This window comes from Schistocerca americana, chromosome 9 (genome assembly GCF_021461395.2).
Source record: "Schistocerca americana isolate TAMUIC-IGC-003095 chromosome 9, iqSchAmer2.1, whole genome shotgun sequence".
Classification (NCBI taxonomy): domain Eukaryota; kingdom Metazoa; phylum Arthropoda; class Insecta; order Orthoptera; family Acrididae; genus Schistocerca; species Schistocerca americana.
In genome coordinates this window covers 15,058,972-15,071,934 of record NC_060127.1, presented here as the reverse complement: position 1 = coordinate 15,071,934, position 12,963 = coordinate 15,058,972, and the positions used below count along the sequence as shown (strand labels likewise).

At 39.4% G+C, this 12,963-nt stretch overlaps 1 protein-coding gene across 2 annotated transcripts in view; it reads right to left on the bottom strand.

Moving 5' to 3' along the window:
• Positions 1–12,963, bottom strand: part of LOC124551323 (26S proteasome non-ATPase regulatory subunit 8) — a 67,333-nt gene that overhangs the window by 27,930 nt on the left and 26,440 nt on the right. For both annotated transcript variants that reach the window (XM_047126333.1, XM_047126334.1), the window contains exon 4: positions 3,187–3,379. In XM_047126333.1, coding sequence (XP_046982289.1) covers positions 3,187–3,379 — 193 coding nt within the window. The remainder of the gene's footprint in view (positions 1–3,186; positions 3,380–12,963) is intronic.

Sequence of the window (12,963 nt, the reverse complement as noted above, 5' to 3'; positions counted from 1 at the left end):
ACCAACATGTTTTGTTAACAACTTGCCCACATCTGACATTTTGTATATAGTGCCTTCAAATTTGTTTAGACTGGAGCTGATGTACTTTGCTCTTCTTTGTTATGTATTTCGCTACTCCAATATTAGTTCTGTACGCTCATTCCCATTTAGCTTTAAAATCTGTCGAAGTTTTGTCATGTAGAATCTTTCGCAATGACTGAATTTGAAGTGCTACAATGCAAACTGCTTGAAATACACAGTTGCTTCATTCTTTTAGTCTCATACTTGCACCATATCAGTCTCCAGTTTATGCAAAGTGGCATGATCATTTATTATATTCTCATACACAGAAGATTCAACTACAAAATCCCTCTTGCTCAACTTTTTTCTATTCTCGCATAAAACCTGTTAGGCAGTATGAAGGAGTACCCTATAACAAAGTAATATTTCCACCTTATGTTAAAAGAGATCTCTGAAGTCATTTACAGACCACGGTGATCATACTGACATTTTTGTTTTGATACCCACAGGTATTTGCAAAGAATTTCACTATTTTCTGCCTGCATAAGTCTATGATATGCACAGCTTGTTTTCTCACTTGAGCTTTTTGAGTTCCGAGTTTCATTCCGACAATAAGAGTGAACATTCTGTGTACACAAAAGAGCTTTTGAACTGTCAATCACTGTAGTGAAATCATAAAAAGTAAATTGCCTACTAAAATAAGCAGCTTAATCTGGAAGTTTTGGCAACAACATATTTTTCTATTAGTCAAAAGATATAATCGATAATCCCTTTTTATCCTGACATAATAAATCAAAAAATGCTGCTTCAAATTACATACACTCTGTTCTACTAAAACTGCTTTTTTCTTTACAGGGCTTTTCTCTTCATCCTGCACATACAAAACAAACACCAGTTCTAAGACTTCCAAAGCCTCTTTGTAACTACTGCAAAAAACTACGAAAGAAACAGTCTTTCATCTTCAAACTGGATTTTTATTACTTCTTAATATTAAGTTAGCGTGATAAGTACAGTCTTCTACTCTTCCCCTAGATCTACAGTTTTGAGGTTCTGAACAATTGAATGACCAGAAATTTCCCTATGCTTCCTGGCAAGGTGCATTATTGTCACCTTCTGTAACAGATTACCACCTTAGAACACCTTGTAGTAGTAGTAGTAGTAGAGGGGTGTTGGGGGCGCACGACAGCAAGGTCTTCAGCGCCCGTGCAGTATCATAGTGAGACGGGTGTCAAGAAAAAAAAAACCCTCAGAACATTGACATAAAATGGAACATAAAACACGGGGAACAATCATTGAAAAAATGTGCTCACCCACACCGAAGCGTGGGATGAAGCAGGGCGTCAGCAGTAAAACATGGACAACACAGGAAGAAAATGGGAGAGGGAGCTAAAACAATGTAGCAGATGGAAGTGGCTGGCTGACCGCAAGGAAAAAAAGGGGAGGAGTCAGCCACTCTGCAACACACTAAAACCTCCAGCCTAAAAGTTTAGGCCAGAGTCCAGACACATCACAGAACTTAAAAACCCTAGACACACACGTCTCATCGTCAGCTAAAACACAGGGCAGATCCCCATCAACTTGTGCTTCTGCCCTTGCATCACGGTATAAAAGGCAGTCTGTTAAAATGTGCCGGACAGAGATGTGCACACCACAAGCATCACAAAACGGAGGATCCTCCCGCCGTAATAAATAGCTATGCGTCACAGGACAGTGCCCAATCCGCAGACGTGTGAGGGCCACCTCTTCCCGCCTGAGCAACCGGCAGGAGGAACGCCACGGCCGAGTGGTTGACTTTACCGACCGCAGTTTATTGGCCGACACCGCCAGCCAATTGGCCAGAACACCTTGAAGGTAATTCTTTTTTCATCCCAAAATTCCAAGAATGCTCATCTACACACTATTATATGTTCACAATTTGCCTTTCACTTGTAGCAGGTGAAGGTTAGGTCACTCTTTGACTCCCCTCAATTTTTTCTCCACTTAGGTTGTGAAACAACACAGTGATCGATTCTGCTTTCTGAAGCACAGAGGACTTGGTTGAACTGCCTAATACCTGCCATATGCAGTATCGAACACTTAAATGCCTTTGTGTTAGGTTTAGATTTGGGAGAAACTGGTGGAAAACTAGCAGAATATCTGAAAACGAATTTCAGTAATTCATAAAATAAAGAAAAGGCAACCATTCTCACCTATAGCTGACTGATGTGTGGTGCACAGAAACACCTAACAGAAAACAATTCACACCAACTTTTGAGCTCTTGCTCTAGCAAGAACACACACATTCACACATGCAACCTCACTGACACCGAAACACAATCACTCGCAGCTGTGGTGAAACTGACTAATAGTCGATAGTTTGAAAGTATTACCGTATTAGTATGTGTAGTCTGTGCTGTAACATGATTGGCATAAATGTGTTGGTTGTGGAAATTTGTTATTCCATCAAACGAAACTGAAGAGACGAGCAATGGATGGCAGCCTGTTCAACAAACCATGGCAAAAGTCCTCCCATGTGTGATCGGCACGCATAAGGCCTGGAGTACGATATGGCACACATGCTACTTCTGAAGTATTCTGCACGGTGAACCTGGAGATGTACATATACCAGGGCCATTTATCTTAAGCTGATATCTGGCTATTCTTTCACAGCCTGTAAAATGTGCTCTTTCTGGTCAAGCGTTCAAATGACAGGTGATCTTCAGTCAATAGTTTGTGATGCTATGATGCTACGGACACAGTCTCAGCAATGCAATGATACACAACACCAAAGACTGGATGATCTGGCTGCCTTTGATCTGGAAACACCATCTGATATAGCTGTGCAGCTTCGTGTAAGTTATTTGCATGGCTACACATAAAAATCATGTCTGCCTACTCACAAACGTAATAACCTACCAAGTTTGAATGGAGCATATTTTGTTAACCCACTATATACACACACACACACACACACACACACACACACACACACACACACACACACAGGGAGGGGGGAGGGGGGGGGGGGGAGAGAGAGAGAGAGAGAGAGAGAGAGAGAGAGAGAGAGAGAGAGAGAGAGAGAGAGGAGGACTAAAAAGCCTGATAGCACAGTCTACTTTTAAATATCTGCCTGTCACTCAACACTTTCTTTATGTGGTGAGTAGCAATCTACCCTATTTTTTTGTTGTTAATTTATATATAGCAAACCTTGTTATAGGAGCCTTCCATCAGGTACTGCTCAAGAGAAAGTGGATGGCGGATGTAGACATTGGTCTGGATCTGATCAGCAGGCAACAGCTCCAACTCTGTGTGAAACTCTGCCACCCTGTTCTGAGATAGTAGGGACAGCAGATTCAGTCCCAAAAGTTGGTACTTGTATGCAGATTCTGGAAGCTGGTCCCTAGTGACAGAAGAGTCAAGATAAAAAAAAGCTGTAGAAAACTTCTCTCTGTTCTCCAGCTACAAACATGTAATCTCAGAACATCATCCTCATTACTACGAATTTAGGACTCTTATTTATGTCTTATATGCCACTCACATGAACATTGCACACCTAAAATACAGATAGAACAAAATAAATATAGTGATGGACTGAACATATTAATTCCTCAGAAAAATTTGCTGCACCAACAAAGGATAACCAAAATTTAACAACAAACATTGCACCGTCAACTGAAAAACAAGGAACAAACTGTCTCATGGAGCATTAATGTTTTATCTTTAATGACAATAATACTATGAAGTAGAGTCTTTAGGAAACTACAATTTCAGATTCCTGAATTGATGACGAGTAGGCCCAAGAAACCTAAGTAACAATACATATTTTACTTAATGTCCATATGTCACTGTTTTGACACATAAAAAATTATGTTAGTAATGATTAGCTGCAATTTTAGATTCATATAAAAATGCTGAGTGAAAGTTGCTACAAACACTACAGATTATCCCTTGCCTTGCAGTTTCTCTTATACCATCCTACACAAATACACAAAATGAAACAAAATTTTATCAGAATCTTAGCTCAGGATTGTTTTTACTGAATAATTACCTTTCATTTTTCTCTTCACATTGCCATTATGTGTATAATAACCCATAATGAGATAAAAGTATAGTATGTGAATTACTGACCACATGGTCCAAGGATTATTTTACAAATACTGATCCAGCCTAGATCAGAATGAAGATAATTTCACACCAAGGTGCCAACTTTGGCCAGTTTTAACCACAAACTTTTGCCTCCAGGACATTGAAGTTAATCAATGTTAAACAACTACTCACTTTTTCTTGTTTCCTCCTTTTTTCTTCCCAAAACAACTTCATTCTTTGTCTGTGCTCCTGTGGTCTTTGCTCTGTCCATATTTTGCCTGTTTCCTTCCTTTATTTACTTCGAATTTCATGTTCACAATTTTGTTTCTGAGTTTGTCTCCCTCATTTATCATTTCAGTACTGATCCCTGCTTGTTTTAACCCATCTTCTATTTCTTGAAGATAAGTTTTTTTGAGTGAACTGTTAACTAAATCAAAAATCCTCTTTGTGAAACTACTGTTGTTCATTCTATGTATGTGTCCATAGAATGTTAGCCATCGTTTTCTGATCTTGCCTGTGAGCCTGTGTGTGTTCATATAATTCTTTGGTTGATCTCTTCATTCGCATACCATCTCTGTCTACAGCTCCAAAAATATTTTTGAGGATTTTTACATTCTATTTTTTCTGTCTCTTTAATGCCTGATGCTCCAATTGTGGTTGTTTCCGAGGTGTCGAGTGCTACTGCTAGTAAAACTGTGCTGCAGTGTGAGTTTAGCCTGTCTTGAAACATTTCTTTTATTGCAGTGCCTCTATGTCAATCTGTATTCTTTCTGAAGTTTTTCTGTTCTTTGTATGTTGGATGCATTGTCTGATCCTCCTATTTGTATATATTCCCCACATATTTGAATTTTTCCACTCTGTTCCCTTTCCATATTTTGTGAACATGGTTTGGTGGTGGATGCTCTTTCTTTCCATGTATTGTGTGTTCTCATATAATATCTGTACACCAGTTTTCACAGATGCTTCATGCAAGTATTCCAGTGCTTCTTGTCTATTGCTGCTGAGTATTGTCAGGTCACCTGCAAATGCCATGCATTTTATGATCGTCTTGTTTGCACACATTCTTCCTGAGTTCCTTTGACTATTTCTTCCCTTTGTTTGATCATTTTGGCCAAGAAAATATTGAATAAAAGCGACGAGAGCCCATATTCTTGCCTGACCCCTATATGTATCTCGAATGGGTCAGATGTCTCTCATAAATTTTATTTTGGGTATGGTGACAGTAACTGTCTGTTGTATGAGTGTCTTAGTTATTCTGTCTATTCCAAATTAGTTATTCTGTCTATTCCAAATTATTCTAATGTGTCAAAGACAATCTGCCTGTACGGTATTCACCTATCTTTGTATCAGCTTGTGGTTCTAGTCTGTTGAGTAATGCCTTGGAGAGAATTTTGTAGCTGATAAGTAACAATGAGATATCTCTGTAGTTATTAGGGTCTGTCTTGTCACACTTTTCTGTATCAACACATTTCCATTCCTGTGGCACTTTCTCTGTGTTCCATACTTCTGTAAGAATTCCATGGATTTTCTTTGTGATGGTTTAGTCTTTGAGTTTCCAGATCTCAGAGATAATGCAGTCTGCTGCTGGGGTTCCATTGCTTTTTTAGTAGTTTTATTCTCTCTTCTACCTCTGTTATTAAATACTGCTTTTAATCTGGGTTTGGTACAGTTTTCATGAAGAGTAATTTTTCTTCGGGCTTCTCACAACTGAGGAGTTTATCAAAATACTTGTTAACAATTTGGTGGTTTTCTTTAGTATTTGTATCCCCAGACCCGTATGTTCTCTTGAAGCTAATATTTGAAGGCTGACAACCCTTTGTAATTTCCCTGAAAACGCTGCAGGTATTTCCTGTTATATTTCTTTCATTTCATTTGCTCCATTTTTGTTGCACGTGCTTCTCACTCTTCTAGTATCTTTCAATGATTGTTTCCCGACTTTGTGGGAATCTTGCTATGTCTCTTTTGTTCTGTTGCTGCCAAAGTTCTTCCAGGCCTGTATACCATGTTCAATGACCTGATCACAACCTATGTTCCACCACCTACATTTTCATTTCCTGGCCCCAACATATTGCATTCTGAATTGTTTTTGCAAGGTCTGTCCATTTTTCTATTGAACTCTGATTAATTCTTCAATAATTTTGTCTATGTTTATCTTCAAGTATTCTGGATCCAGTTTTTTTTCTGTTTCTTGGGATTTACCCAATTTTTACTTTTAGTCTGAGAATCCTCTGCATGTTCTCACATTCAGAATTTCAATTTTACTTTTGCTTGTGATGGCTATGTGATCTATTTGAAATTCTCCCCATATGTATTTGGGTGTTTTCCATGTTGTGAGTTTTCGTTTTGGCTTTTAAATTGCAGTGACAATTTTTAAGCTAAAATTTTGACAGATATGAAATGTTTCACATTCTTGTTGGTGCCTGTGTATAGGCCTATGATTTACTTGTACTATTTCTCCTTGCCTAGTTGTGCATTCATATCTTCTAACACAATTTTAACATGCCTTTTTGGTATTTTGTTTGTTAGCTCTTCCATTTCTTCCCAAAAGTCCGACTTCTTATTGTTTCTTTCTGTTTTGTTTGATTGTCAGTGCATGTGCATTAATGATTGTGCATCTTTTGTTTCCTGATTTGAAGGTTCTTGTAGAGATTCATTCTGTTACTGAATTGAAATCCAGGATTTTGTCTATGACTGATTTGTTAACCGTAAATCGTGAGCCGAACATTGCTGGCTGGTGTTCCTCTTCTGGCAGTAGGGTTTTCCTTCACATATCCTGTAGTTTTCTGTGCTGAAGTGGTTGTAGTCTGTTAAAAGCGTCTGTGGATGGTGAAGATCCTGATATGAAATTTTTCCAGAACATCCATAAGGTGTCCGAGTTGACCTATGCTGACCAGCATATTTGTGTTGAGCATGCCAATATAGTGTTTGCGAAGAGGTTTCGGGAAGATCCAATTCTTCTCCTTCTCATGAAGTTTGTGGTTCCCCAGAATCCAATAACCAGAGAAATCTAGTATATTTACTGGGGCCTGGGGTTATGGATATTTTTCGTGTTGTTCCATAATTACTTCATGTTGAAGGTGGTTGTGGTGATCTCTTTGAGATCACAAATATTAAAGACTTAATTGTTGAGGTCAACATATTTGTAGCAGTTGCACGAACTGACCACCAACTGCTGCATGTCAGATCAGACACTAATGGATTTAGGCCTAAGTATTTGGTCCAAACCGGGTATTTCACTTCCCCAATACCACCCACGTCTGGGAGGCTTTCCCCTCTCCTCCACCTGGGGAGGCATCTGATGTGGGATCTAACAACCCCATACGGGCAGCTACTGAATAATTAATATGATTACAATGTCATTAGTTACAAACCTCATTGCCGAATTAATGGAACACAGAACAATATCAATATGCACTATGACAAAAGACCTTTGAGACATCCAAATACATTCACACAATGGATTTAGTTTTGTAACATTTCATGTTTTTAGAAAATGAAATGATCCAGTTGCCAATAAAGTTGATATTTTATTCTCAGAAGCAGTTCTGTTTGAGATATATATCACTCAAGTAAACTGACATAGCACTGACACACAATAAATGTATGAAGTCAGATAACATGAATAGTAAGTTCGAGAACAAATTGGCTGTAGGTTCCTAAACATGATGGAACTTCCTGGCAGATTAAATCTGTGTGCCGGACCAAGACTAACTCTGGACCTTTGCCTTTCGCAGGCAAGTGCTCTACCATCTGAGCTACCCAAGCACGGCTCTTGCCCCGTCCTCACAACTTTACTTCTGCCAGTACTTCGTCTCCTACCTTCCAAACTTTATGGAAGCTCTCCTGCAGAGTGAAAATCTCATTCTGGAAACATCCCCCGGCTGTGGCTTAGCCACGTCTCTGCAATATCCTTTCTTTCAGGAGTGCTAGTTCTGCAAGGTTCGCAGGAGAGCTCCTGTAAAGTTTGGAAGGTAGGAGATGAGGTACTGGCAGAAGTAAAGCTGTGAGGACGGGGTGCGAGTCGTGCTTGGGTAGCTCAGATGGTAGAGCACTTGCCCGCGAAAGGCAAAGGTCCCAAGTTCGAGTCTCGGTCCGGCACACAGTTTTAATTTGCCAGGAAGTTTCATATCAGCGTACAGTGCACTGAAGAGAGAAGATCTCATCCTGATGGTTAGTGTTTGGAATAATATTGACTGAAACGTATGTGTAAGTTGAGAAGTGGCTACTGTAAAGAATGGTATAGTTGTAAAAAGCATTGGATATTAATGTGTTTTAAATAGTTCCACATTAGAGACTCGGGCAGAACTATGGCTAAATGTATGTATTAAGCTACAAGAAGATTCAAATCACTTGCATTATTGTAAAATGTGTGGCATTAACAATGTGCATGTTGTTGTGGTGGTAGACGACTGGTTTGATGCAGCCCTCCACATTAGTATATGCTGTGCAAGCCTCTTCATCCCTGCACAACTACTGCAACCTACATTCCGTTTGGAATTGCTTACCATACTGATGCCTCGATCTCCCTATTTGTCTTTCACCTTCCCCACCAGACTTCCTGCCCATTACCAAATTAACCGGTCCCTGATGCTTCAGGATCTGTCCTATCAACTGATCCCTTGATTTAGTCTGAAAACACAATGGAAATATCACTTATGTAGGAGATCTCCCTGTACTACTTCATTAGTTAGCCAATTTATCCATGTAATCTTCAGCATTCTTCTGTGGCACCACCTTTTAAAGACTTGTATTCTCTTATTACTGTATTGTTTGTTTATCCATATTTCACTTCTGTACAAGGCTAGGCACCAGACAAATGCCTTCAGAAAAGACTTCTGAACACTTAAAATTCGATCTTTTTGTTTTACTTTTGTTGATGTTCATGTAATAACCTGCTGCAAAGACACTACCCATTCTATTCAATTGCTCTTCGAAGTCACTGAACACTAATTTCCAATCGTGAGCACAGCTCGCATGGCAGGCAAGCTACAAGCCTTCAGCTCTCTAACTCTGCTCATCTTCCTCCATTTGTATTGTTTTCGTTGTGTTCACGGCCTCTATTTGGTCTTCGCATGCTGTGAACTGGCCTCTGCAGTAAATGTTTAAGTTCTTACCAATACTGAGATAGAGAAGGCTTTGAATGTATCATGTGAAGATTCTGGTTCCTAGGGGGACTTTTTGGAAGTGAATACAGTGAAGTTGCTTCTGAATCTGACTCAGGCATGAAAACATTACCGGGGGAGGGGGATTGCACCTCCAACAGTGCACCATATACTTCCTAACAATCAAATAATCAATTTCAAATGTAGTGCCATCTATAAAGCCACCATGCAAGAGAAGACATTCTGCTGTTGCAAAATCTTCAGATGTGGACTTAGGATGAACCACATTAGATGAGCATCACTGCCTGAATTCAGAGCAGAAAATGGATGAGAGACAGAAATTGATGATAGTAGCAGTCCTTTTGCTATTTGTCAAATTTTTTCTTGAATCAATGATAAAGCACATCAAGACAGGAACCAAAAAGACAGGAAAAAAAAGGAAAATGAGAAAATCAAGCAACCTGAAACTGGGGTGAAACTGCACAAAGTGTATTTGGTCTTTGCTGTTATAATCCATATTTGCCCTGTAAAGAAAAACAGACTGTGTGATTACTGGTCTACAAATAAATCTGTTTCCACAAATCTTCAAGGTCAGTCAGTAACAGCTAGAAATAGGTACTTTTGCTATTCTGGCTTACCTGCACAGAAATGACATTGCCTGATAATTCCAAGAAACAAATCTGATCATAATACCATGCATAAATATCAAATTTCCTGCATATTTTTCACTCGAGGCAAACCTTACCATTAAAGCAGGGAAGAGTTATTTTCTGTGTCTATACTGACGAATATGGTATTGAACTCTTTACCTTATGTGATTCAAAGGCAGGATCTGTTTCATACACAGAAGTTTATTTGGGTAACGGGCAGGAATACAAGCCAGTGACTGCCCTTTTTCAGAGACTTCTCTTTGGCTACCTTAACAATAGACATACTATTTATACCAATAGATATTACATTTCACCAGCTGTTTTTGATTTTGTGAGAGAATAAGACAAAGGCTGTGGGAATTTGCATGCCTAATTGTAAAGGACTTCCTAAACAAAGTATAGTCAACAATAAGCTAATGAAAGGTAACTGTATACTTATGAGGCAGAAACATTTGCTGTATCTGAGGTGGAGAGACGAGATGTTTCATGATCGTCAAGTCTTCACAAGATGACAAAACAGCAGTAGAAGTTAACAGCAAAACAATGATGACGAAGAAAAATCTGATGCCATTCTAGAACACAGTCTCAAGACAGGTGTAGACCAGAATAATAAACTCATCTCAGATTAAAATATAATCAGCAAACCAAAAATTATTTGTTCATTGCCTGTAATATACTGCACCAGGAAAAACACAGCCGCACTGTGCATACTATTCTTGAACACACGATGAGTTGGTCGACATTCATAAGCAGCTGGAAATCATCCTAACTACTGTCAAATGATTGGCAGCTGCTGCAAATCATTGTGTTGGAAGAGTCGTGTACCTTTGATAATGGTACTCTTCTTTGGACCCTATCTCCTCTGGAGAAAATACAGGATCTCTCATTACTCATCCACTTTACTGTGAGTGGCATTTCAATTTTAGATCTAGGCATCCTTTACAGGCTGGACGGGTACCTGGGAGGACGCAGGGTGTTGCAGCGAATCCCCTAATCAACATTTTTCAGGTGTTGTCTTTCATTGAAATTCAAACTGAGCCAGTGGGACTTGTTTTGGGGAAACCTGTTTTGCCCCGTGTCAAGAGGAGGAAAACACAAAAGGGTAGGGTTCTACTAATTGTCGGCAGTTCAAAAGTAGAGCAAATGATGGTAACACTTAGGGAAATGGCAGTGAGGCACAGAAAAGGACACCAGCTGCTCTCAGTGTGCCTGGGGACCCTCGAACATGTTGGAGAGGCTATTGTGGCACCCACTGAGCGAACAGGTGCAAGCAACTGCGGATTGTGGCACACACTGGAACAAACGATGCCTGTTGTCTGGGCTCTGAGATCATACTTCGTTCACTCCATCACTCCAGTGACTGGCAGAGATGGTTGAGAAGACCAGCCTTGTGCACATAGGTTCAACAAAGCTCCCATTTTGCAGCATTACCCCCAGAACTGAGCATGTCCATTTGGTTCTGAGTCAAGTGAAAGGGTTGAACCAGATACTTTGAAGGTTCTGTGACAAGCAAAGCTGTGATTCCTGCACTTGCGCAATATGGTTGACAAGTGTAGGTTCCCCTAAATGGGTCAGGTGTGCACTAGATATCAAAGGCTGCTACTCAGGTAGTTTCCTGTGCATTGGTTGCACACTATGGTTTTATAGGTTAGGCAACACTCCATGCAATCCAGATAACAATACTATAAGAAACCTCGAAGGATCAGTATAAGATTGGAAGCAATGGCTCCAACAGGTTACTATTAAAATCCTATGGGTTATCTGCTGAAGCATTCACAACAAAGTACCAGAGTTTGAAGTACTCCTGAAAAGCAGGGAAGCTTACGTAACACTAGGTACAGAAAGCTGGCTGAAACCTGAAATTTATAGCCCTAGATTTTTGGGGAAAATCTGAATGTATATTGAAAGGTTAGGCAAATGGGAAAGCAGAGGTTGTGTATCAGTGACCATGATGTGGTTGTGGCAACTAAACCGAGCAGAAAGATATATATGTTCAATAAACTATTTAAAAATTAGTAGTGTCATATCTCAATGAGGAACTTTAAACTAACATCAAATCCCATTATAACTCCACTACCAGAGAAAGTACAAAAGTTTGCTTTGTGGCTAGATGTCAATGACAGATGAGTTGGAGAAATATTTACATCAAAACTGTAAAATGGAAGAAAATGTGGCTTCTTACTGGAAAATGAGCTAGCAAAGTTTTCAGACTTTTCAGAAATTCACCAGAAAAATGCTATGTATACAAGCATCTAGCTCTGCTTCTCAAAGAAATTTTAGTTCTGCTAGTTTTATTCTCAATGCAAGATTGCCACTTTTACACCCGGAGATTGCTGATGCTCGTTTTTAATGCATAGTAACTCTATACGGGACAAATGAGTGAAAACATATGCTGAAGCTACTTTGGAACATTAAGTTTCATTTTCCATTCTTTTTAGCAGTGGAAATGTTTTCGTTTATTACACATTTTTTGCATACGTCTCAGTTCTGTACAGTGTTTTCAAATTAGTTTTGAATTTTTGAAATGAAATAGTACTCCGTTTATTTCTAAATTATTACTGAGCAGCAGGGCCAAAACCAGCACCTTTATTTCAGCCTCAACTCATGTGTTAAATTTAATAATTAGGAAAATATATCACTTTATTTACAAGAGTCTTCATCACAATTGTTGTAAGTATTTTTGCTGTTTCACGGTTTCGACTGTAGTGAGTTATCATCAGAGCTAAAAATGCAGTTTGTTACGGGAGTATCTAAGTCGTCACCAAACATACGTGGTGATCACTTAAAATACAGGGTGAATGTTAATAAAACTGGCAAACTGCTGGTACAGATTCCCGACTGGAAATGGAGGAAAAAAAGATCCTGTGAACATGTGTCCAGAAATGCATCGTTGCCTGGTAGATGGTGCTGATGAATGAAAGTTACTCTGACCACACGCCATGTGTCCCATATGTGTTGCAGGATGTGTGATTGACGCAGCATACTGAGACGGTGTTTGTGTACGGCCAAGCATAGGGAAATGGTCGAGAGGCAGCACAGCTATACGAAACAAGTAACCTCACAGATACCAACCACATCACATAACATTGCAAGCCCTTTTTGTGAGTCTGTGTGATCATGGGTCTCTGTCCAGAGAGACAAACGTG